Source organism: Pezoporus flaviventris, unplaced genomic scaffold (genome assembly GCF_033815535.1).
Source record: "Pezoporus flaviventris isolate CSIRO_AGI_PZ_B2104156 unplaced genomic scaffold, CSIRO_AGI_Pfla_v1 ptg000015l, whole genome shotgun sequence".
NCBI classification, from domain to species: Eukaryota; Metazoa; Chordata; class Aves; order Psittaciformes; family Psittacidae; genus Pezoporus; species Pezoporus flaviventris.
In genome coordinates this window covers 44970174-44995885 of record NW_026892563.1, presented here as the reverse complement: position 1 = coordinate 44995885, position 25712 = coordinate 44970174, and the positions used below count along the sequence as shown (strand labels likewise).

Here is a 25712-nt window from a genome sequence, read left to right as displayed (position 1 = left end):
AAAATTTAGCAAGGCTACACAGAATCACTTTTCTAGTGCATTAATAGCAGTCTTCGTCAGAGTATTACAGGTTGATTTAACTACAGGCGGAGTTGGTAAATCTGCTTAGCAAATGCTTACTGCAAATTCTTGAAGACTTCCCATTATCTAAATTCAGAGGCTGAAAATGAATTACAAACGAGTAGATTTTTCACACTTCATGCTTTAAAGTCATAATGTTTCTGTTCTGCAGGCTCGTGGTGGTGGCCTTTTTAATAACCGAGTTTATGTGAATTTAGTTGCAGCTCAATTTACAGCAAAGATACTAAATTGGTTAATATCTCGAAGTCTTATCTGCTTGGAATAGTCAAGTAAAAGCGATGGAACGCTTCTTGTGTTTTTAGTGCGTTGCATAAAAGTCATGTAAATGTTTTTTGAGTTCAAATGGAACGATTGAAAACTTTTCACACCAAATGGTGTGAAAACCGAATGCCTCTCCTAGCCAAAACCCGGTGTAGTTACAAATGATTTGTTCAAAATAGCTCAGAAAATGGGGTAAATAATTCGTTTGACAAATGCTGTTCTACCATCATTAGCTGGCTGAATGGGGAAAATACAGTCTCCATTCTTGATTAAGTCATTAATCACTATTTAGTGAACTTAGTGAAGGCAGAATCAGTGGTTTGTGGAGGAGCGTTAAGTGCTGTAGGTATCCGTTACCCCTGTTCCTTGCACTGTGTGATCTGGCGTACTGAAGAGCCATTTTTACCTCTACCTGCTCCTCTTTAACTCTTTCTTCTCCCTTCAGCATCACCTTTCAGCCTCATTTCTTTGGTGGGAGGGAGTGTCTCACACCTTTGGAATGAATGTCTTTCTCCCCATCCTCTTACCTTGTCCATCAGCAGTTGCCCACACTTCCCTCATGGTCCTTGTCAGGTGTGCTTAGTCCATGCACAGCCCACTCCTTTGCCAAGCAGCACTCTGCCTCTGTGTATCTCCTGGCAGGGCTAGTCTGTGTGGTACAAAGGCCTCAGCTCAGCTGCGTGTGTCTGACCAGGCTCATGAGATGCTCTGAACGTTCATGATGACGTGAATTTTGTTTTACTGATTGATGTTAAGATAGTGATAGCAGCACTCTGCACTGCCTCCATGTCACACCAGCTAGAAGGTACTAGCCAGGATGGCAGCTCCTCTGCTTTCAGGGTTGAACCTTCCTAATAGCCCCTTATATGCCCTTGGAAGCAGGCTGTGGGAGAAGAGCTGTGGCAGAGGATGGAATTGCGTGAGAGGTGTTAGGACACATCAGCTTTCTTGGTGGTTGTTAGGGAACATCCGCATGGAAGAGGGAGGTAGCAGTACCAAGCACCACTCATATCAGGTATCTTTGTGGTTTCAAAGCAAAACAAGCCGTGCAAACCCCAAACAAACAAACACCCAAAACCACAAACCAACCCCATCGTGCACATAGTCTGCCAAGAGCTAAGGGTCTATTTTAAGGTATGTGATGGCTTACTGAAAGAGCTAATGACTACAGCGATAAACTGAAGTATCGTTCTGCCTACCAGAGCTTTCAGAATGCAGTTTGTTTGAAGTGCTCCTTCAGAAAGCAGAGAGAAATGCTGGGTTTCTTGTGACACTTCCAAGTGTACGGTGTGTAAGGGCCGTCCCTCTAACAGTCCTGACAACTTCAGTCAAGTTCAGGTTTTCCATAGCAAACAGAATAAAGGACTAACAGCAAATGTCATCTTTCCCCTGTCATCGATGGTGCTATTTTGTAATCTGCCTAGCTGATCACACTGACTTCTATTAAAACACAATTCCTTCCTATGCTCCTGCCTGGCTGCAGAAGTTCACTGGAACAGAGGGCTTACATAGGCCTGTGTAGTCATTACAGCCAGGAATTCCATGCCATCCTGTTTGAGTGGTTTGTTTCCACCTGGCTGTTAGGAGCAATAGTACCCTGTCTGCGGGTTTCTGGAGTTGCAGGTGGTCTAGTTATAGTCATTCAGTTTGGGCTGAAGTATGAGGAATGCTGGGTTACCTGAGAGCAGGAACTGGTTGCATTTTTCATCTCGCAACAATGAAATATGAGGGGAGAAAATACAATCCCCCAGAACAAATATAAAGCTAATTCCCACCCAGAGCACCAGGGGTTAGAATATCTCCAGCTGATTGAATAGTTTGGCATTTTTTCTTCTGCTTTAAATTGTTGCTTTCATTCTCATGTCAGGACTTTTATATGAAGTTACTTTATTGGTTTGGTTATTTATTGTGGTTTTATTGTCTTTCTTCATTCCCCTCGCAGAACAGGCAAATCTCCTTTATGAGGCTGTGCAGCAATCAGAGCGAAATGTCACCAATATGACGTTGATTTATTTATTCTAATTTTAATATACGCAACTAATGTAATCAGCTTGCACTGAGTTACACAAGCAGAAGCTAGAGTGTACGTTCTCATCCCAAAGTTGGCATGATATGTACTAGTTTGATGCTTACGGTGTGTGTGCGCTTACCTCTTTCCCCTTTTTAGCTTAGCAAAGTTGGAAGAAGAATTTGAAAAGAAATTCAACAGCCTCCCTCAATACAGTCCTATTACCTTTGACAGGAAAAATTCATCTGTTCCAAGGAAAAAGAGGAAGGTTGGAAGTGGCTCCTCCGAACATCCAAAATCCAACAAAGGTAAAGTACCATGTGCAATACATTCCTAAGCAACAGCAGTGCTATGACAAGCCCAGGAATTACGCATTCTTATTTTGCTGTTATGTGTGAAAAGCAGGAAGTTGAGGAAGAAAAGTGGTAGCACTGAGGTTAGTTGGTTCTCACCTGGGTCAGTGTTCAGGCTGTAGTCATGATCTTCATACGGAGTGGAACTGGTTGGAGGCTGTGCACGAGAAATGTCTATATGAGACGTGGAAATGTCTATGTGAGACATAGAAACGTCTGTATTAGACATGGAAATGTCTGTATGAGAAACAGAGTTCTCGTAGCAAACTAATTTATCAAAAACTTAGATATTTATCAAAAAATACAATGTATCAAAAATTTAACGTATCAAATTTCTCCCCAGTGTTTATCAGAAAATTTAGCAAACTAATTTGTTAAAAAATGTGACTGTTTGTGAAGGAAGTGAATTTGACAGGTTTTCCCAGGAGAAAATGGGGGGAAAAATGGCAGATTATCAGCAGGTTACATTTTGACAGTTTTCAAAGCATGATTTTACGCCAGTTTGCATTTCACTGTAATTTTAGGCTCTTCAGATTAAAACATGAGGCCAGAGGGCTCTGAATGAAACATTTTGATCCTTTTTTGTCTTTTCTTTCTAATCAAGATTTTAACTGTCATAAGTTTGGAGCAAAAATGTTCTGACATGAGAAAGAAGGTTAGGGGATAGGACAGCCAATTCCATACCCAGCTCCATTGCTGAGGCTCTCGGAGAAACTCATGGCACATTTGGCTGTTTTATATACAAACACCCTGTGGTGCAGAGGTGGTAAAGAAGTGAGAATGCCATAGGGAAAACTACTTTTAGACTGTGGCAGAGATACTGATGTATGCATGCGGTACAGAAGCATCACAAAATGAAGGAACGACGTACCAGTAATTCTACAAGACAAAAAGGGATGCTCAAAAGAACCCTCATTATGCCCAGTTCACAATGTGGAGCTGGTTTCCTTTGCTGCTGCTGTGCTAGTTTCACTGAGGGCCAGGTTTTCACATCTAATATGGCTACGTGAGCCAGGTGACCCTGGATTAGAGCTGTGCCTTTTGAATACTTCACAAATAATCGCATTAGGGTATGCAGGGCTGAGCAGCTGTTCTTTTCTAGTGCATGCCAATTTTGGTATTGATTTTTGTATTTATATAATTAGACGTGGAGCAGGCACTTTTGCAGAATTAGACTTGTGCTGATACCAAGTGAATTCTGACTTCGGATGCCTTTCATTTTTGTATGGTATGTATTCTTCTTCAGCAAGCATGAATGAATTGCTCTGCAGCATGACAGTACAATGGTTAATTAAGCAACATCTGTTGGGAGCAAGATCTCCTCATCTACCATGTTCTGGCAGTTGAAGCTGTAGCAGCTCTTTGGATCTCTTGCTGCAGCAATTACGTGTTCAGGTGTCTGTACGTCTACAAGTCTTGCAGACCCTGTTTTTTTGGGAATGGTACGCTAAAATGGTACCTCGAGTCAGGTATCCCAGAGCCACATTCTGCTTTTGGCCAAGTTTATGCACAGGAGCTGAATTTTTATCCTTGTTGCCATCACTTGAAAAGCTTTGGAATATATTGGGCTATGTCTCAAGGGAAGGTGAGAAGCATAACTGCAGGCAGGTTCCAAGCCTGGTATAAGTACTTCTGGCGCAGCCTGTTTAGGAGGCCATGAAGCATTTGCCTCTGGTTAACAACAAGGGCTCTTCCAAATCAGCCAGCTGACTTTGCACTGGAGCAGATGGTGGAAAAGTGCATGTGACTGTTTACCAGCGGAGTTGTGGGGTTGCAACAAGCAGCCCCAGGGCAGGAATGTGTGATAGTGCCGTGCTGTTTGTGTAGCGAACATCTCACGGCAGCCCGGAACTAAATCCACATGGAGCCACTGATACCTGCTCCTCATTTCAACGGATGCTGAATTCACTCAGGTTAGCTGGGCAAGCTGTCAGCTTGTGTCAGTCATTCCAGCTCCCTCAAGAGTGAAGTTCAGCTCTCAAGAGGCGGCTGAGCAGATCTCAGACATACCATTTTTCTTTAGGAAAAGAAAGGTTGCTAAGAACTAAATATTCCATGGCAATGGATCGAGTTTAATTTGGTTTCTTCTGTTAGGATGCTTCAGATTAGGATGCAAGGTATGGGTTTGAAATGAAACCAAATTACATACAAGCAAGCTTACTAGCTTAGTAGGGAAACTGTTTCACGTGGGCCAAACATTCATGAAGCTGAGTCCTCAGTTTAACTTGTGGTGTACTGACAGGCCATTTACCCTTGTCATGCTCTTGGCTTCCCTGTGAGCTGTGGCGAGTCCAAAGACAGTTGGAGAATACTGACCTCCAGAGGTGTTAAGCGTACGAGGCTTCTGCAGGTGTTGCAGGAAATGCAGATGTTCTGCAAAATGATAGAGTTTGGAATGGGTCTGGGTTTTCTGAATTTTCAGGGGTTTTACACCATCAGATTTAAAAAAATAGATAAAATAAATCGTATTCTTTCAATGTGATGAGCATGAACTGTTATGGGTCAGTGTAGTTTTATGGGTATGGGAGAGAATACATTGCCCTGCATTACTGTGTCATGTGGAGATGCTTTTGCTGCTTTGCTCTTCCTTGGGGTTGTCTCTGTCTGTAAGGTAATTGGAAGAGATACCCATCACAAATAGTGCTTACTAGTGGCTGGGGCCTCTGTGTGTTTCCAAACAACAGGTAATAGTCACTGGGTAGGTTTAGTAAAACACTCTTTAAAGTCATTCCCTGCTTTTTCTGAACAGGCATATGCAGGCTCATAAACTTCTCAGTTCTCAGACAAAGACTCGGTTTGTGCAGATCAGTGCCCACTGAAGTACATTTCCAGTTTGGAAAACAGGTTGGGATGCTGCACCCTGAAACTTCCTTAGGATGTTAGGTCAATAAAAATGAGAAGGGTTGGGTTGGGGTTTTTTCCCCCTGTCTCTACCCCTAAGCAGGGCTGTTTGCCTTAGTATGATTTATTTGGGAATAAATGGGGCCAGATCGATTTTCTGTCAAATGCCATTAACGTGTGTGTGCAGGAGGCCTGAACTAAGCCAAACAGCCAAGGCTGTCATGAAATCAGTGCCCGCTGACTCCTTCCATTGCACTTAACGTCCAGTCCTCCCTTCAGCCAGTTCTTTTCATGTAAAACCACCTGAAGAACCCTATAGCAAGAAAGCTGTTTCACATCCACATGTATAAGGGAAAACTTGAGCTTTCTTACATGAGAGACAAGTTTTTTTCCCCCCAGAGCTTTCCACATTGTGCAGATTGTGCTCCCACTGGAAATCATGGGAGCAGGATTGAGCAAGCCACAGTGCTTTGGCAAATCCTACCTCAAGCGTTTTGAGCTGGGAGTGTGCATTTACTATCATAATGTCACAAAATGGCTGCAAAATACATCTATCCTGGGTTTGTGCAGATGGCTTGCTCCGACATTTGCTGGAGCTGTGACTGGTTTCTTTTTCCCCCCCCTTCTTTCCAATGGCATATGTGCCAAAACATCCCACCGCACACAAGTCTGCAGTGAGTCACTAATGCAGTTTTGTATGCAAAAATGAGCAACAGGCATAGTCATTATTTCTGCCTTGTGCTGTGAAGAAATGCTCATTTATGCACTTCCCTAAAGCTTTCATTTGGGGAAGGCAAGGAGAGGAATGCAGAGTGGTTTGATTTGGGAGAGGGAATGTCTGGAGTTCTTTTTTTGTCTGTGGCCTCTGGGACTAGGAAAGCATCAGCTTAAAATGGATGCTTCTTTATGGCATTCCTCTCGGTCTTTAGCTTGACGAGGGGGGTTTGGCTTGGTTCAAAGCATTCAGATGCCTGGAGATGATGGCATGCTGCAATGTTCCAAAGATCATAACCTAAAAATACAGCCTTTTCCTCCTGGAAGTTGCAGAAATGCACAAGTCTGCTTGTCCTGCTTTTCTTACCATCGTGTTGAAGTGTTCTCTGTTTGATCTGGCCCTTGCACATAGGGAACTTTGTGAGAGCAGAGGGGGCATGCGCCCAGGAATGGTTCCATTATGGATGCTGGGTTCATTTTCTTGCCTGCTGCTTCCCCAGGCAGCTGCCTTTGGCTGTAGCAAGTTATTCCCAGGAGGAAATCCCTCAGTGAGTACAATGGACAAGCCAGGAATGAGCAGGTGGTTAAATCCTGTGGCAACTGCTGAAGTGCTAGGGAAAGGAAGAGCCACAGAGTACTTCCAATAGAGAATGATGGGGAAGAAAGGACTTTGAGGATGGCTCTATAATAGCAAGTGAACTAACACTGAAAGTTTTTCTCAGCTTTTGAGCAGGAAATCACATGCAGGTCCACTGCCTAATCGCAAGCCTTTTAGGTTAGTCAGGTGTTTCAGGCACCGATATTCTCTGGATTGAATGCTGACAAGTGGCATTTGTTCGCTGCCTCCTGTCCCCATTAAACACATGTAGCTCAGCCATCCACCCTGTAAACTCCTGCGTGGGTGAGTGTGCCTAAGCTGTGGCCCAGGGGCACCTGCTAGTGAGAGCCTGAAAGGGGCTTTTAACTCTGTTCCAGCCAAAAGCAGCACGTGATGTCAGGAATGCCCCCTTTCTTACACTCACATGTCCTCTCCAGTCCAGATTACATTTTGCCTTCTCCATACTGGTTTAGTTCAGTTCATTTCTGTTAAAACCACTGGGCTTTATACCTGAATATGCTGGGCAGAGATCCTGTATTTGGCAGTTCATTGGCTTAGGCATTAATCTAAAGGCAGGATGGGATGTGGCCGTGTTTGAAGAGCCACCTATTCAGTAATTATTAGACAATTTGTATGTGAGAGGGATTGTAATCTGGCTTTTGACAGAGGACAGTGAGCATGTGCTCTAGTTCATTCTAAGTAGTTCAGGCAGGGAGCATGGATGAAATGCTCATGGAGTCAGAAGTTACATTCTTAGGTCCCACTATGACATGGTGACCTATTTAGCTCTTAGCCTACGGTGTGTGCCTTCAAGTAGGAGACCCTACTACATCTGTGACATGTAGGAGACCCCGCACGTCACAGTTACAAGCTTATGACTAGGTGCCTTGGATGGTATTCACATGAAAGGCACGTGTTCCCTTCTTTATGATGATGCTTGTCATCTCTGTGTGAGTTTTTCATCTGTTACTCTGCTTAGAGTACTTGCTGACACTGGCTGACAGTCTGTGATACTGATTGAAATGGTCTGTGGGGTGCAGGTTGAGCTGTAGAAATGGAGACTTCTGTGATGCTGTGCAACACGTTGCTTATTCCAGGCACCTGCAAAAGTCACTAGTTTGCTAGTTAAATACATGGCATAAGAATCATGTAGTTAACAGGTCCACAGGCAGACACATGTGTGGGAAGACTTGTCTGTGATGTCAGCGAAGTGTTTGACCTTAGTCTTCAGGAAAGCTCAGGCGTTTTTTCCCTTAGGGTTTCCATCAACCTGCCTGAGCTGTTTCATTCCTTGGATTGCATTTTCATTTCCCTGGCACTAGACTGCTTATCCAGCTCTGCCGTACTCGGGAAGCTCTTGTAAAGTGTGCAGAATGACCCTTGTATCAGTGTGAGTGAATATAGCCTCTTCTCTTGAGCTGTCTGATATTTTCTGTGCAAGTTCTAGTAAAGCTATTGAGATTCAAGATGATGGTGCCTGAGATGGTGTCCTCTTGGACTTTATTTGGTTTGTTGTCAGTGATGGCCAACTGCAGATGCATGGTGTGGGCTTACATTGATCGCAGTGTCTCAGCAGTACAATGTGTGTGTCCAGTTCCTCTTAAGGATGAGGAGTGGAGGAGGCTGGTATTTGTGGTGGGTAGAATCCTGTTCCAAGTCAGCTGCAGATGGGAAGGACACCCTCTGTTGTCACCTGCAGTGCATCTTATTTCTGTTTTGGGCTGGTCTGTTCTGAGCTAGCCTGAAGGCTTGCTTGTCTGCTTTGCCTTTGGAAATAAGGTTTTGAAGTGTGGTTTTTGAAAAGTAACTCCATAAAAACGGCTTTGCAGTGTAGGGATTATGCATCTGTTACACCTTTGGTCTGTGTTGCTGTTGTATCGCTGTTTATCCCATTAGGGAGACAAATGATAGCTTCTTGATGATCTCTGCTAATGACACACTTTGTGGTCTGACGTCACGTAAGACGGCTTCTAACTACTGCTAGTAAAGACTCTGCTATCAAAGCAGGAGTGATACCATGAGCTGGGCATAACCTCTCCTTCCTCCTCTGGGAGCTTTTACTTCTGCACTTAGTCTAAACTCATTTCTAGTCACCAAAAAGGCAAAGGTAGCTCTTGCATCCTGTGGTGGGTTGGTCCTGGCTGAGAGGTAAGTCCCCATCGTGTCGTTTGCTCACCCTCCCACAGTGGCACGGGGGAGAGAATTGGAAGGGCAAAGCAAGAAAAAACCCCTCATGGGTCAAGGTAAAGAGAGTTTCATAAGTGCAGGGAGGAGCAGGGGAAACGAGTGATGCAAAAGCCAGCACTCACCACCAACAAACTGATGTACAGCCATGGCTGCTTTGGAGTAAACTCTCCCCAGTTCTATTGCTGAGCAGGACATTATATGGTATGAGCCACCTCTTGGTCAGTGTGGGTCAGCTGTCCCAACTGTGTCCCTTCCCAGCCTCTCGCACACTCTCAGCCTTGTCGCTGGCATGGGATGCTTGATGCTCTGCAGACGCAGTGCAGCAGTGACTGAAACATTGGTGTGCTACCAGCACTGTTTTAGTCACTGGTCTGAAACACGGCACCATCCAGGCTGCTATGAGCAAAGTTTACTCCTTTCCAGCCAAACCCAGTACGTGTCTCAACCCCCTTGTTATACTGTATGGCTAAGCTTTCCTAAGGTCATCGTTCTCCAAAATGCTTTCTGTGCACTAAAGCACTGGGAGCTCATGGGTTGAGGTACAGCCTTGCTGAAAGCCTCCAGAGCCTGTTCTGGAAAGGGCTCAGGTTTTGTGCTTCCCCACAAAGTGGCATCTTATATAGCAGAATATAAGTATAATCCTTACTGTGACTGTTGCGCTCTCTTTAACGCAGCTAATTAAAAGTGTCATTAATGTTGTCTGTAGGTTCATGCCAGGCTAAGAAAAAGAACGTTTTCTACAAAATTGTCAGCAAATGTAAGCACAGAAGGAAGCTTAATGTTCCGGACACAGGTACTGGTGCACTGCTTAGATAAGGTTTTGGGCCACCGTTTCTCTCAGTTCAGTCTTGGGGAGATGCTTCCAGACGGAGAGGCTACTCAGCTCTCTTCAGTGTTTGATTGCTTTGGTCCCTTATTTCCCTGTGTGCTTTGACACCTTTACCTCCTGGCTCCAGTTGCTCATACTACGTTATGCCAGTATGATGCTTTTCAGGTTTTACTTGGCATCTCCCCAGATTACAGTGTCCCTGCTCCAGGTGCCATGCAGCAGAGCTGACAAAGCAAGGGGAATACTACAGTTGGCCCTCGGCTCTTTATGTCCCACACCTTGTAGTTCCTTAGTCCCTTGGTTGCTCTTGTCTCCACCCCTTCTGTATCAGAGACCATATTAGTTATTCCTTTGCCAGAGTATTTATCCATGTCCCTGTTTCCTTTCCCTGTGATCTGCTTTCTAGAACCTTGCAGACTGCAACTGGTCAGAATGTAAGAGCTTGTTTCTGCACCAGACCTCAGAAATACGAACCTAAACCTAGAAGTTCTTATTGAAGAAGTCTTAACCAGCTTTCCATGTAAGATAACAGGTAGAAGGTAACTTTGGCAGGTTTTTATGTCCTGGGCTTGCTCTGCCCACTTTTCCTGCTGGAAAGTCTTTTCCATATTAGAGTATCATAGTGCTGCATACCTGTGCACTCCCAGCTCTGAAGGACATTTCCAAGTGTGCAGTGTGGACAGGATTGCAGCTGAGCCTGCTTCCCTGGGCCCTTTCCTGGGTTTTTAACCTTATGGTGCCCAGGCTGTCCCTTAGCCTTCCAAGTGGAGTTCTCTCCTTGTTATCCCTGTGGTGTGGAAGAGCCTCTCTGGTTCTTCTGCTCATTTAGGTAGCTCCATGAATTCCTTCCCTTTTTTCTTTCTCCCCACCCATCCATATCTGTCTCTAAGATAATGAAATTATTATCCCCGTCTCCAGCTCCCCCAGCCACCTTTGTGCTCAGTGTCTTTCCATAAGGCTTGGCCATGTCACTTCCTCTCCTTTCCCCATGCTGTGTTTTCTGTCCTCTGTGGTGCACTTGCACTGTTTCCCCCCATAGGCTCTGCCAGCTCTGCTGCATTCAGTGGTGCAAATACTTTGAACTCACTTGCTCTGTTTGGTTGTATTTGTACAACAAGCACGTTATGGGAGTCACTTATGAGAAGTAATTGTCTCATTTCCATGCTGATGTGAGAAAGGCATCATACATTAACATAGCTTTTATTGGGTGCCATTCATATTTTTTTGTTCCTGAATTATTAACAGATCATATAGGCAAATTAGTAAGAAAAAATGGGTGTTTAAATTCTCCTGTGGGAAAAGGGACAGAAAGTGTTTAATACATGATAGAGTAAAACATACGAATACTTTAAACTGTGCAGGTATAAAATGTGGCCAAACAAAATGTCAGAACCTCCACTGGATTAAAAGAAACCAGCCTGTTTTGATAGCAAGTGAAGTGTGCATTGCGATCGAAGATTCAAGTCTGGCAAGTGCTGAGTACCCTGGCCTCATTCCAGCACGACACAGAAGCATGTCCTTGGAAGTTAAGCAAGTGAATAATGTCATCATGTCCAAACATTAAAGTTGTGCCTGCGTTTGCTGGAGTGGGGCCAGTTTGCCAGGTTCCTCCCAAAGACTGAGGCACAGACACGAGGAACTTCCCAGACTTAACACAGCTCACATAGAAATCATCAAAGGAAAAACAATGGATGATATATATATATAGGTATAGATATATAGATATGTATTGTTGGGGAGCTGCATTTCCTCTGAGATACGGAAGGGAAAGAATCTGGGGTCTTGCCTACTCTGGAGTGACACTAAAAGCAAAGCATTGATCAGCAAACACAGTGTGAGTATGGTGGTGTACAGCCTCTCCATCATGTGCTGCCTGTGTAACTTCATCCTTTCATGAGTTCCTGGGCAGCAAGGCCCTAAACTCTGACACTGCTGTCCCGTATTCTGCAGTGTTCAAGCTGGGAACCCAGCATCTTCATTTCAGTTTGAATACACAAGGATTTAGTGAATCAAACACTAAATGAAAATGTCAGCTCCTTTCCGTGATGAGTCACAAGTCAGAGTGTGTGGGTTTGGTTTTTATGGAGTTAATTTTGCTGAAGGAAGGAGCTTGTTGAATTGCCTTATAACTGGAGGTACTTGGAAAGGTTGCTGTCAGCAGAGGTCATGCTGGAGTTGTGTTTTGTCATCTTGAAGTATGTGTGCCTGTGTGCCTCTGTTTTGAAGGATGAAAAGTGCAGTAAAGGCAGGTTTCGATGTGACTGGATCGTGCTGTCTGGGTCTGTCTCTGGTTTTGGGTATCTGAGTGAATTTTGACTCCGTGTGACCACATTGTACACAGTATGGCCAGTGCAAATCACCGTATTATGAGTTTGCAGGTGCTTATAGACACAGATACAGCCAAGGAAAATACCACATTCCCTGCTCCTAGCAGAGAGCACACAATAATGCAACTGAATACGTTAAAGAGAGGGTGTCACTGCCTTAGGAAGGCTGACAGGAGCACGGCACAGCTGGACCTGTCCCTCTTTGGGGAGGTTGAATGCCACTTAGCTGAGAGATTTATTTTCTGCTGCACTGTCAGGGCTTTCTGGTGGGAAGCAATGCATTAAACACCCAGGGGTATGTCACAGCTGCTGACTCCTTGCAGCTACGTTTAGTGAGCTGTCGTGAGGGCTCTTGCGTGGTTTGTGCAACAGCCAGGTACAACACTGGCCTTTGCACCAGAAGGGGAGAAGAGGAGCCGAATGTATACACCAGTCTCAACACTAGCTGATGTGTGAAGGACCCCCATCCCAGTTAGCTGGGAGAGCTAACTGCCTGCTCCTCATCCTGCATCAGCTCTCCCACATGCACATCAGTCCGTGCAGCCTTAGCACATATGTTTGAGGAAGAGCAGAAGGTGCAGAAAAGCAGCAGAGTGACCTTTTTGTTTATGCTTCTGTTCTTCCCTGCTGAGAAAGCCCTGTTGTGCGGGGCCAGGAGCCCAGAGGGATCCAGCAGCTCTGTGCCACTGTGCCTTTGGCATCCCTCCAGGCTGGAAGAGGGCTTGGTCAGCACAGGCTCACGCAGCAGAGCTTTCCATGCAGGCAGCCGTTCCATACACCTGGCTTAACCATCTGCTCCACTGCCAGCTGGTGTCTCTCTGCTTGTTTAGTCCCCAGCGCTGGCTGCAGCTCTGTGTGCTGCCTGACCCCACGAGTGGTACTGAGCAACCTCTTCTTGTCAGAAGAGCTGGAATTCCCACCGGGATGTAGGTCAGTGGGCTTGGCATCACTTCCTTAGTGAAGTGGTTCCCCAGGCACTGGTGGCTTGAAGGCTTGCTCTGCCTTGCCAGGCTTCCCCTTTATAACTTCATGAAGACCATTAAAGCATTACAGCCCACCTTTCCTTCTTGATACTACTAGAGCATTCATTCTCCATTAAAATGGGTTGAACATCTGCAGTTGGTTCCAGTAATGAATCATTAAAGAAACACTTTTAAATCTGCTTGTGTCTTGCTGGGGTTCAGTCTGAAAAGCGTGTGTGTGCTGAGTTTGTCCAATTGTCTTCATTTATCTTGATCACAAATATGGGGGTCAATAGGACTACGTGTACTCTACATGCCTGCAGAATAGGGTAAACTGTCCATGCTGACTTTTAACAAATCTAGCTCAGGAAACCGTCTGGTATGGAGTTGTGGATGCTTTTGTCACTGTGGTGTAGTCGTGCCAAAAGGCCCACATCTTCATATCATGTGCTCAGCTCTGCTTGCAAAAATAGCCCTGTAGTTCTGCATGTGCTACTGTCATGCGGCAGGCTAACCACATAAATACCTGTCTGCAGGACTGCACAGTAGCTGCAGAACCTCAATTTCCTTCCTAGACAGCCTTCCCCTGAAAATGAGCTGAGGTCTCCAGGGAGCAGCTCTTGAACACAGGACTGCGTGGAAGCAGGAGGGATGTGAAATGGATTAAAGAAATGACTGAATTAAAATGCAGGGAATTAAACTTGATTGGCGCTGTCCTTTCTGCACAGCGGAACCAAGTCCTGGTATGAAGCATCCATATGGCTATCCTTTTTGTAGCAGTGGGGTGCTTTTCCTCTTGAAGGAGGTGCAGGAGGACCCCTGTTAGCACCTAGCTTAGCTTAAATGGTTGTTGGAGCGTGGACTCCTTTCTCCTCTTGCATTCAGTGCAAAGGGTCATGTGAGTGATTTCCTCCAAGGCAGGTTTTATGTCTGCTTGAATAATGATCTGTGAAGAAGTCAGTTAAGTGGTTTCTTATCCCAACATGCACTAAGACTGCTTGAGCAGGAAGAAGAAGCCCTTCCCTTCAACACCCACCCCCACCGAAAAACCAGAATCCTTCATTGTTCATCTTTAGTCCTTTCACTACTGTATGGCAGCAAAGTGATGGTGAAGTGATAAAGAGCTTACTTGAGAGCTAGAGGAGAAAAAAAGTCTCATTTCAAGGGTTGAAAAAGCTTGTAACGTGGAGAGGGAATATGCTTGCTGCATCCTGGGTTTGTCAGCCACCTTCTGCTGTTAGTCAGACACGCTGACATCATGTATGCCACCTTATGTCTTTAATAACAATGGCCTCTTTGCCTTTCAAGGTTGTTTCTTCTCTTTTCATTTCTTCAGCTTTTTGAGTAAGAGAAAGCAAACACATGTAAAAGGGAAGTATCTCTTGCATTGACCAATCCAGTTAATTTGTAGTGATGTGACATGGCTTGTAATATGCAGCACATCTGATTAAAACCATCCCAAATCAGGTTTCTTCTTCTTGTATGTTGATTTCAGTTATGTCTTAAAATCTTTTTATTAAATGTAAAAAAAAGTGTGAGTTCTATTGCTAAGATGAAAGCCATTATAAACTCAATCAAACCCGAATTAAGCAGCACTGTCAAAGCAGTGTCTAATTAGAGCAGATCCCCAAATCAGAATTAACAAATAGTGTTGGGCTACAACCGCACCATTGCATTAACACATAATCAACACTTATGAATTCCCAAACAAGAAATCTATAGAGAAAGCAGTCCATTTAATTATACATTCCAATTAAGATTTTGGTCTCAGTGCAATAAGCTTATCTGATCATCTCACTATTAACCCAGTTGAGTTATGTGAAAGTCACATTTGCAGTCATCCACGCTTCTGCTTAATTGGGCTGTTAAAGGGCAGATCTTTCCTTGTGATTTCTCTTCCTCTCTTTACAAGAAGCAAGTTCTACAGCATAGCTGTGCCCTGGAAAGGTTTGCAGCTCCAGCTGAAGTCTGAGAAAAGCTAATTTAAGCTGAGTGCTTCTTTTTTTTTACTCCAAAATAAAGAGCATGCACAAGTTCAAAACCGTTTTACAGGAGAAGATACAAAGGTGAAGCGAGAACTTAAATGAATTAAGGTCTGGAACACTTCCAAATCTTCTTACACATATGTCCTAGACCTGATTGTATTCCTATGCCATAAAACATTAAAAGGTCCCTTCCTACTTCAAATGGCAAAGGGTAACAGCTAAGATCAAGTGTGTTACAGCTATTTGCTTCGTCCAGTCCACATCTTCCCACAGTTAACAAGCTAGCAAAAGCTAGAGGTTGTGCTAGCCTTATCTTTGAATAGGAAGCTCATTAAAACAAATAGGAAGCTCTACAAAACAAACCACAAATAAGCAGTAAAATACACACAGAAAGAAATGAAAGAGGGCAGAGTCCCTGCAGACTGCTTGGCTGCTGTGCACAGCTTGTGGGGCTGGGTGTCCCTGAGTCTCAGTGTAGGAGGTTGGTCTTGTTCAGTGCTCAGCCTTTCTGAAAGGGCAGCTGTTTGCACTCAGGCTTGAGGTTTGTGCATGTGATTTTTGCTGGTCCTGCCACCCAGAACGTGAACAAACAGGTCTTAAGCACATCTTTAAAACAGGAAGGACAATTGGGAGACATTGTGGGGAAGAGAAAGCTAACTGCAGACACAATGACAGCTGTGAAATAGATAAAGAACTGCTGCAAAGAGGTGGTGATGGGTGGTAAAGAAAATGAGGAGCTGAAAATGCAGCAGGGAAGATGAGGTGCAGGCATTAGGAAAGACTGTAAGCATTCAGGATGGCAGTGCCCTGGGAAGAAGTACCACAAGGACGGTGCAGGTGCCATGAGTGCTTCCAGTTTCACAACAGGTTAGACCGGCATCTGTAAGAAATTACCTGGGCATTCCATTTGCTATGGTTTTTTCCTAATCCTGGTTTATGGTGATCACAGATGGGGTAGGCCTTATAAGACTTCTGTTACAGGAGGAAAAAGGTTGAATTTATGGACTAGTGATACCCTGTGCTGTCAAGCAGTATGGCTCCTTAAGTCAGTGGAGATTGCAAGCGATTGATGACTATGCACTGATCTCAGGCTTTGAAAGCTTAAATAGGATTTGCAATGACCGATTTCGTCATGAACAAGATTAAAGTGACTGTTTGGTCAGGTGACAGTTTGTGATCGTGTTCCAGTTCAGGGCAGAAGGCTACTTAAAAACGCCAACGCTGGTAGCGCTGAGACAGATTCCTTCCTTGTTCTCTGGCTTCATGTAGGCAGTGTTTCCATTGCAAGTGTTTTATCCTATGCTGACTTCCCTTCTGTTTTTTAGCATTCTTGCCCTCAGTTGTGATCCAGTTCTTGCATTTGGGGCCTTTTGGGTGCTTTTTAAGGTTTGCTGTTCTGTAAAAGGCAGTATTTCCCTCTGCATAGAGGCAGCGATGTAGAGTGACTGCAGAGGGAAAAGTAGGGGTTAGTCAGGAATCCCTGAATCCTGCTTGTGAGTGTGTCTGTGAGCTCAGATAAGGTTATGTGACGACTGTTATTGTTCCTTAAATACATTTTGTCTCCTAGCTACTCACTGGCATCTTCTGTTGTAGAGTGTTTTATACAGGCTGATCCCCTGCTCCCACTGAAGTGCTACTGCCCATCTCACAGTTTGCTTTGCAAATAGGAGAAGCTTGAACCTTCTGGGATAGCTTCTAAGAGCAAACATCTGCACCATTTGGATCGTATCATGTCATGGGTTATGCCCTGAGTACATGTGAGGGAAGGCTTTATGCTGATAGGTGCAGAATGGTAAATGAGCGCAAGAAGTAGCTGAATTATTCTATGTGTAACACTGCATTTTTGTCCCCTTTCAGCCATACTTTCAGAAGACAGAATTTCCAGTGAGTCTGCCTGGAAGAATAAAATATCTATATCTGCCCTAAACACTCCAGAGCCTGCAATGATGCATGAGCCTTTAGTTGGCAGCCAGAAAAGGAAAGCAAGGAAAACTAAGATCACGCATCTCGTCCGAACAGCAGATGGTCAAGTGTCACCAGCAGCAGGGACACTGGGTAAGGAAACTGGAGCTTAAATTTTGTTAAAACTGAATGGTTGGAGAGGGTTTGGGAACGCAAGCAATGTATCAGGGGAGTATTTTTCAGTTAGTTTTCATACCTGCTTAGAAAGGTCCCTCTTTAAAATGCAAGCATCAACCAATTGAGAAATCAGTCCATGATTGCCAGATTGTGCTGTTTGAATGCCCAGATCTGTCTCCTCTTCCTGAGTGTTTCTCTTCAAGAACTGGGAGCTGATACAGTGGAAATGAAAATGGAAAATGGAAAACGGTTGCCTTTCATCATATGTTTCCAGTCCAGCAAAGCAATTACACTGCACCTAGTTATAGGATGTAAAAAATGGAACTCCATAATATGACAGTCAATAACACAGTCCTTTCAGGAGCTCTCTGCAGTTAAGAGAATCTTTCAGGACTTGTGTATCTGAAATGTACAGAAAAGCTCTCTGGCCTGACCTAAATAATCAAACTCAGTCAAATGCAACATCAGTAAACTGCTTTATAAACCTTAGTACCGTGCTTCTGCCAGTAGCTTGGGTCAGAAAGCACTGCAGCATGAATCAGATTACACTTGCAAAATCAAAGTCCTGAAAGTAAAGATGCTGTTATCACAGGACTAGTCAGTGTATTGATGGGCTGCTGTGAATACAAGGGTTGGATTTGCAAGCTTAACTTTCTTGTATTGCAGAGGAGAAGCTGAAAGAGCTGCCACAAAATACTCTTCAGAAGACACAAAGTGCAGAAACAGATTGCAACAGCGAATGCTCCAGAAATGCAGACACAGAAGAAAATCATAGTATTACATCAGATATGCCAGCAGTGTCTGCGTTTTTTAGCTTAGCTGCTCTGGCAGAAGTAGCAGCCATGGAAAACGTACACAGGTATGGTGTTCTTTTCCCCTTGTTGTTTAAGTGAGTAGTGTGCAGCTGCCAGCTTGTTCAGAAAACACGTGAATTGCAGGCTGTTTAATTTGGCCTGTGTTTCCTCTTCCACAGCTTGCTTTGAGTGTCTGTTTTACACCACGTGCTTGCTAGTGTTCAGTCTTCACCTAAATGACAATGTAATCTATTTCAGTGCTCAGTAAGATGGTGCTCTTTGGTAAGCTTACCTACCAGTTTTTGTGTAGGAACAGGTGCACACGTTCTTGAGACCCTAATGATGGAGTGTTTAATTATCAGATGGCATTTGTCAGATAATAGCAAATTTAAATAGCTGTTGCATGCTAATTGTAGTTTTCAGTGGCCTGAAACCATGGAGAGAATGCCACATAACTTCAGCTGAAGTTTTTATACTGAGCATGGCTGAAGGAACCTGACTTGTTCTTTTCCCTCTTGTGCTTTGCTGCGTAGGAAGCAAAGCATCTGCAGAATGACACGGGGCAGAACAGCACTGGGTGGGGGAAGGCCACGTTAGCTTGGGTTGGTCCTCTCAGTTACTGAGTAGACCATCCACACAGATTAGGTGGAGAATGTACAGGTTACTTAGGGCTGTTGGATCAGATCCTGCACGCTAGACCTGTGATGGAGGGAAACCAATGACAGCAAGTCCTCCTTGGCTCTTAATTCTCCAACGTTGTTCTTTTATGCTGCAGCTTACTGGAGATGAAACCCCATCCTTTCCTTCAGCGGAAAGTCAGCGAGGAAGTGCTGGGCCAGTTTGAAACTGCCACAGCCTCTGCAAATGGCATTTGGCAGATTGCTGCTGCCTATAAAACTCCACAAGGCAGCAGCTGATGAAACGTGTTTACTGTGGCCCCAATGCCCTACGCAGTCCTGTGTGTCCAGGCTGCACATCAAACACAGAAAGGTTTTTTAAGTCCAGGGCCCTACGAGAGACAAAGCCATCTGAACCCAGCCTGCGAGCTCTTCTCTGCAGAGGCTGTTGTCTTGCTTAAGCAGCACTGGTTTGGGTGAGAAGTGTTTTCACACACTGCAGTCAGCCTGGCCTTTCCTCCCAGCGTTGCAAACCACGCGTCTTCTACCAAGGCAGCCAAAGTCTGAACCCGTTTCTGTCTTTTTCTGTGGTCAGAAGTGACAAAGGGAGACTTGGGGGCGTGCTGTGCCAAGCTCTGCTCTTACTCACACCCTTGTGGTTTCATTGATTTCCATTAACACTGACCAGAGTTGCACAAGAGCAGCAGGATTAGCCTCGCTGTGGTTTTTCCCTCTGTGTTCCTTTAGGAGTTCTTGTCCTCCTCTTGTTCCTCTTGAAGCGAGCCAGTGTTTTACGTAGCCTTCTGTTGGGTCTTTCTTTCTTCCTCCCACCTTTTGTCATCTCATCATGCAGCTATGAGTAAGGTAGCACCTTCCTTGAGGCCTGAAAACATCAAAAGGGCAGATGTCCAGCGACTGTTTGCAAACTCCAGCTTGTCATCACCCTGGATGACAACGGCAGAGGATTCTTTCCAGTAGTAACTTAGCCATGTCTCTTGCAGACTTGGCAAATGGAAGCCAAAACAGAAACCTGACTCTGATGGTCTGGATGCTTCTCTGTTCTCTATTCTGTCGACTGTTTGCTATCTTTCGCAGCTCACCTCTTTGTTTGCAAATAGCTGGAAATGAGAACGTTGGCATTAGAGGTTAACCTGATGGTTAGAGGTTTAGAGGTTTGCTTCCTGTTATTTCTTCAGTGTCTAATTTTAACTCTTAAGAATTTCACAGTCTTGAGCTGTGGAAGCCAAACTCCTTTATAGCTGTAATGGGATCTTGTCTGGAAGTGGCAGCATGGTTTTCATTCGAAGGCTTCTGTTTAGCTTTGTTTACCTTGAGCATGCCCCAGTTAAGCGCTGGGAGCCTGAGCTGTGTTTTATGCCAAGGCCACTTCACAGCACTCTGGCTGGGCAGAGCACATCGGTACCTCTGTTTCTGTTTGTGCCAGAGTCAGGTAGAGTGGCCTTTGTGTAAACAAGAAGTGGGCCCTGGATTTTTATTGCTGCTAATGACACATCCTATAACAAAAATAGGACTGGACTTGTGAGGTTAGATAACAGGCGGTGACGTGCTTTGTGTGTGTATTTTAAGAGGCAAGCTGCAAAGAAGCTCTCCCAAGTCCATCTGCTACAACGATGGATGTTGGATTTCCAGCACGTAAATCTGGCTATTTTTATGATAGCCTATGGCGGGGGATCATTTGTAAATTAACACTGCTGTAGTAATGGAAGAGATGTTGTGCTGGGCTGATGAAGTGTTAAGTCATGAAACTTGGAGCAATCCCAGCGTGGAGCTCTGCTGATTAATATGTTTCCATATTGCTTAAAAGCTGGCTGTTGACTCACATTAACATGGTACATGCCTTCGTGCATTTGCTTCCTTTTGCCACAGGTGAGCTGTGCTCTCTGCTGCTGAGGGCTCTAAAAAGTGCACGTAAGAGCAATACGTGGGCCGCTGTAGCAGCAGGTAGTTACAATGCTGTAATGTTGGATGTTAAACCCTATCACGTCGCACTTTTCCATCCTTTCTGGTCTGATAAAAGCACCTCCCATGCTCCAGATAATGATGGGTGGCTTTTCTTTTCTTCTTTTGCAGAAGTCAGAGGGCCACACCTCTCCCACACGATGGACAGCCAAATGAAATGTCTCAGGCTCCAGTGCTTATTTCCTGCGCTGACCAGTGAAGCTCCACTTTATTGTAAAACATTGTGCTTTACCTAATATCCTAGCCTTGTCTTTACCAAGGGAAGCTAGTCAGTCCATATGATGGAAACTATAGACTGCAAGCAAGTGCTTTTTGTTCTGAGTGGCCCAGAATTCACTGGAAGCCAGACGTTAGCATCTTGGGCCGGGTCCTCAAATCGGAGCCCAGTATGTAGGAGGGTGGTATTAATTGTCTATGAATGAACAGAAATGGAATGATCCTAGAGCTTGCTTTCTATTGAAGGCTTTTAAACAGTAAATAGGTGGTTGGTGTGAAAAAAAGGCTGCCTTTACTGTTAGCTCACACAGCATCTCTTTTACCAACCAGAGAGTACGGCAACTAGTTTCGTATAATACCTAGTTATTCTAAATTAAGAAAAAAAAAAGGAAAAAAAGAAAAAAAAACAACAAAAACACTGACGCACTGCACTAGTTATTATTAGATATTCTTAGTCATTTTTGTACATGAAGATTTAAGTTCTAAGATGGTTTATATTAATAGGTTATGCCTACATTTATATTGTAGAATGAATTTAAAAGCTGTTCCAGAGAACTCAACGGCAGCCTGGACAGATGTACCATTGTTAGCGGTGTTTGGGCAGCCATGTGGTCCAGATGTTCTGCACTTTTATATTTGCCACCGGCGTGGTAGAGTTTACTGGGAGAAATTCTGACAGGCGATGTTTGGGTTTGTTTCTTTTTCCTTTAGCTTTGAATAACCAGGATGATGTGCATTAGAAGAAAGGAGTGGTGTATGGAAAAGAAAATACTGCAGATACTAGACTTGTCTTTCATGCCTTGGAGGGTTCCTTTATTTTTGCATAGACTTGGTAAAACTTTCCTGTAAACAAAAAAGTACTGCAAATGCGTTTTTCAAAAGTGACCTTAGTATTATTTCACCGTTCGGAACAACCTAAAGCCGTGACTTTTGGATATACATGTACACCAATACACATACCTTTTGCATCTCACAGACACTGGCATTGTTGTAGTTACTATGCACAGTCCAGAACAGCTTCAGAGTTTGCGTAAAGGGCCGATTACAGTTTGTGTGGGTGAAGTGGCAAGTTGTATACAGATAAACTACAACTGAAGAAGAGTCACCTTTGACTGAATTCAGACAACCAAACAGATCCATCTGCCAGTTTCTGTCTTTGCTTATGTTGAAGTTTTGTGTTTTGCTCTCATAAAGACATCCCAAAAGCAGGCCAAGTGTATCACTTGGCCTGTTACCTTCGCTATCTTGACTTCCACTATTGTATAACCAAGCATTGATTCCTACCAATAGATGCAAAGCGATCACTAGTAATTGATCTAAAGCTACAAATTCAACAGGGTACTTCTTCGATAGCACAAGATGTTTCCCTACTTTTTGCATTGTAGCACAACAATTTACCAAATTGGACTCCAGCAATAATTTTCTATTAGTCTTCGTCATACCGGCTGAACTTTTGATAGTATTAGATTGAGTTTGAAGTTCTTTGAACTAAGTCTTTAAATGATGCGAGTTTACATCATTCTATCAGGCATTCTTATTTATACTTGACTGAATTGATAATGTGTTCTGGGGTTATTTTGTAACTAATTTGATGTAATAGCCATATGGACAGTAATTCTATTAATCCTTGCTAGGTTTAGCCTTTCATTGTAGTGGTTGAGTGAAAGTCTTCGGTTCAGTGTCGGGAAGCATACCACACGAGTTGTAGCAAAGGCTTAAAGGTCTGACAGAAGGCAGGTAGCTGGGGAAGTGTCATTGAAACAGCACCATCCAGGATGCATGCGTTGGAAGAAGGGAACAACAGCAAGAGCAACAGCAAAATTAATGAGCCAATGAGTCAGTGGAAAGGCTTTTTACAAATTCAGGTGACGACATGACTGAGAGCCCCTCAAATGCCATTGCAGCCTATGGCAGTATTTTTAATGAGATTTTATTAAAGTTTTATAACTTATTTTAACAAGACAAGAAAAACTTCAGAGACTTAAAACTAATGGGTCACAGCTAGGTGGCTGCTGGAGTTTTGGACCACTTTATAATTAGCTGAAATCCAAATATGTTACAGTGCAGGCCGTTCACGTTGACAATGGTACTAACTTATTTCTCTAGAAACCTTTAGAGTAGATATATTTTTGTCAAAGCACCCCATCCTTCCTCGATTTAAATTTCAATATTGTTCCTGAAGATATTTCTGTATATTAATGGTACCTTTTTTAAAAGAAACAGAAAATTACTTTTTTCTATATGAATTAATATCTTACTTGATCTGCTTTTCCTTGACTTTCCCTTAGAGAGGGGGTAGGGTTGGGTCAGTTTACTGGATATGACTGTTTTCAGATACTTATAAACCTTTTTGTAGATAATGCTTAATTTTTAAGCGATTAGGCACTGAGAGTAGCAGAAATCCTGCAAAGCTTTATAGTTCACTAGGCATTTGCCTTTGTTGGTTCTCTGAGTGATGTCTTGATTTGAGTAGCTAGAAGTTTCCCTGAATCTACTAGAAGGGGTATCAGTATTTTCAGGTAACAAAGTCTGTTAGCACAACAAAAAATTTCAGACCAATATCTTACTGTATTGGGGTCGGGTTTGGTTGGGTTGTTTTTTTTTTCCTTGTTTTGTTTTGATTTTGATTTATTTCAGCTGCTTTCATTTTGGAAAATCTTACTGCTATTGTGTGTACTTCAGTATACCAGCAAACACTGTTACCCGTTCACACATTGTCCACAAATGCCTCTAGAGAAGAAATTGTTGCACCTTATGTATATCTCAAGCAAACCAAAATATGATGCTTTTCTGCTTTGTTTATTCTGAATATGTTGTATCATACTTTACTGAACCCATTTTAACTTAGCTAAAGCTATCGATATTTATGCATTTCACATTATTTTCTGGATCTGAACCTGTGTATAAATCTTTCTTTAAAAAAAAAAAAAAAAAGAAAAAGAAAAAGAAAAGAAAAGCATTTACCGTAGTCGTCCTCTGTGACTTCTCCATGGGAGGGGGGGAATCTTGTCTCAAGTGTCAAATGCAGTACTGTCCCAGTAGTCCTTGGCTTATATTTATTCAGCGATCTCTGGTGTCTCGTATGTAGTTTTGAGGTATACAAAGTACATTGTCGTAGCCGAAGCTACAGATCTAAGCAGCTGGGAGAAAATTACTGTAATGTTGTCTTCGTTGTTCTAGTACTGTATGCAAATATGGGAAAAATGTTCTGCAGAACATTTGAGATGCAGATTCTTATCCCCACAGTAGGTTATTTTCCAGATTATTAGACCAAATCCATCAAAACTCGATGATCTTAAAGGTCTTCTCTGAACTAAATGATTCTATGATTCTAAAAACATCTATGGAGATTACTTAATGCTCTGCTTATGGCAGGAACTACCCCTTGAATGTGCTGTGATTTCAAAAATAGAATATATTTATTTAAGATGACTGAATGCTCTTTTATACTAATACAGTATCCCAAAGTCATGAGCAAGAGACTTCTTGGTAGTTTGGGTTTCTGTTTTATAGCATTGGTGCATGGCTTTTGAAATTAAAATGGTAAGTGCTGTTGGAGAAGGGCACAGGAACAAGGGGCTTGGTAGAAGCGTGTGAACTTGTGGTGTTGAAATTCCAGCTTTGGTATTTATTATTTGGGTGAAAGCTGCCTTTGTAGCACAAGGATAAAGAGCACTTTGCAGTTTGTATCAAGTCGAAACCCACGAGAGTTGTAACTCACATCAGAACGAGCGGATGCCTTATTGTTTGGATGCTATTTTTTGGAACAGGATATTAAATTGAAGCAGTTTTAATTTCCACTGCCTGCTTAGCTACTATACAGATACAGAACAGACAGAAGGCAACAGTTGTGGACGTGGGGCAGCTGAGAGAGGATGAAAGGAGAGCTGACCTTTGTTCTCAGTATGGCAAAGCAATGGCAGCAAAGAGGAATTAGGGAAAATAGATGTATACATATATATGTGTGTGTGTGTGTGTGTGTGTGTGTGCCTGGGTGTGTACATCCTGCAGAAAGCCCAAACTGTGGGATAAACGTGACGGGTCTACAGGAGACTGTAATGGATGTTGATCCTTGGAGTGCGCTCCCTTCTTGTGAATGCTGAGTCTGATATGGCTACCTCTCCTCAAAGACTACTTTTGTTAACTTCCATTTGCTTTCAGACTTGATCGTGTAAACTTGTCAGCCATTGACACCGTTTGTATATCGCTGTGTGCTTTACTTTCCCAGGGCCACATTTATATAGAGCAGACAAAGCGAAGGCTGAACGTACAGTGATAGCCAAACTGTGTTGCTGGAGCGTTTTTGTTCACCCTCACGGACTGCAGGGCACGGGCAGTGTAGGTAGCTGGTTCACTGAGATCAGGTTTTGTAACAGCAGAAAACGCAGTGCTCGTTGAAGGGGTGGACTTCAGATATTGCCAGAGGTGACGCAGGAAGCCAAATGCTGCTCTTGAAACTTATTCTGGAGTTTACGCTTGCAGTCCTGATTTCACAAGGAAACATAACTGGTGTGTCGTATACCATGCGTTATCCATTAGATGCTGTTTGTTTGCCGTGCTCGTTCGGTAGATTGTAGAGCTCCTAGGTATCTTTGCCATGTTTTGTAATACTTGTGGCGTGCTCCTTACCTTGTACATACTGTGGAACTGTCACCTACAGCTGCCAGGATGCTGAGGCACTTCAGGACCCTGGGTGCCAGGAATGAGTGTGTTCAGGCTGTGGAAGAGTTACTTGCCTTCTCCCCTGAATTCCCCAATAAATAAATAATAATAAAGAAACCACAGTGAGGTTATACTCTCACCTATTTAGAGTCATTTATATACTCAGTATTTTCTACTGAACTGACAACTTTGAAGGAGCTTACGAGATGGGCGTGTAT

At 43.6% G+C, this 25712-nt stretch overlaps 1 protein-coding gene across 17 annotated transcripts in view; it reads left to right on the top strand.

Moving 5' to 3' along the window:
* BBX (BBX high mobility group box domain containing) overlaps positions 1 to 24264 on the top strand; it is a 137646-nt gene extending 113382 nt beyond the window's left edge. For 14 of the 17 annotated variants that reach the window (XM_061454390.1, XM_061454394.1, XM_061454398.1 and 11 more), the window contains 5 exons: positions 2510 to 2658; positions 9750 to 9836; positions 17004 to 17201; positions 17892 to 18084; positions 20728 to 24264. In XM_061454390.1, the coding sequence (XP_061310374.1) occupies positions 2510 to 2658; positions 9750 to 9836; positions 17004 to 17201; positions 17892 to 18084; positions 20728 to 20815 (715 nt within the window). In that variant the 3' untranslated portion in view covers positions 20816 to 24264. The remainder of the gene's footprint in view (positions 1 to 2509; positions 2659 to 9749; positions 9837 to 17003; positions 17202 to 17891; positions 18085 to 20727) is intronic. The other 3 variants (XM_061454385.1, XM_061454387.1, XM_061454388.1) reach the window with 3 other exon arrangements.
* The last annotated feature ends 1448 nt before the right edge of the window (positions 24265 to 25712 follow it).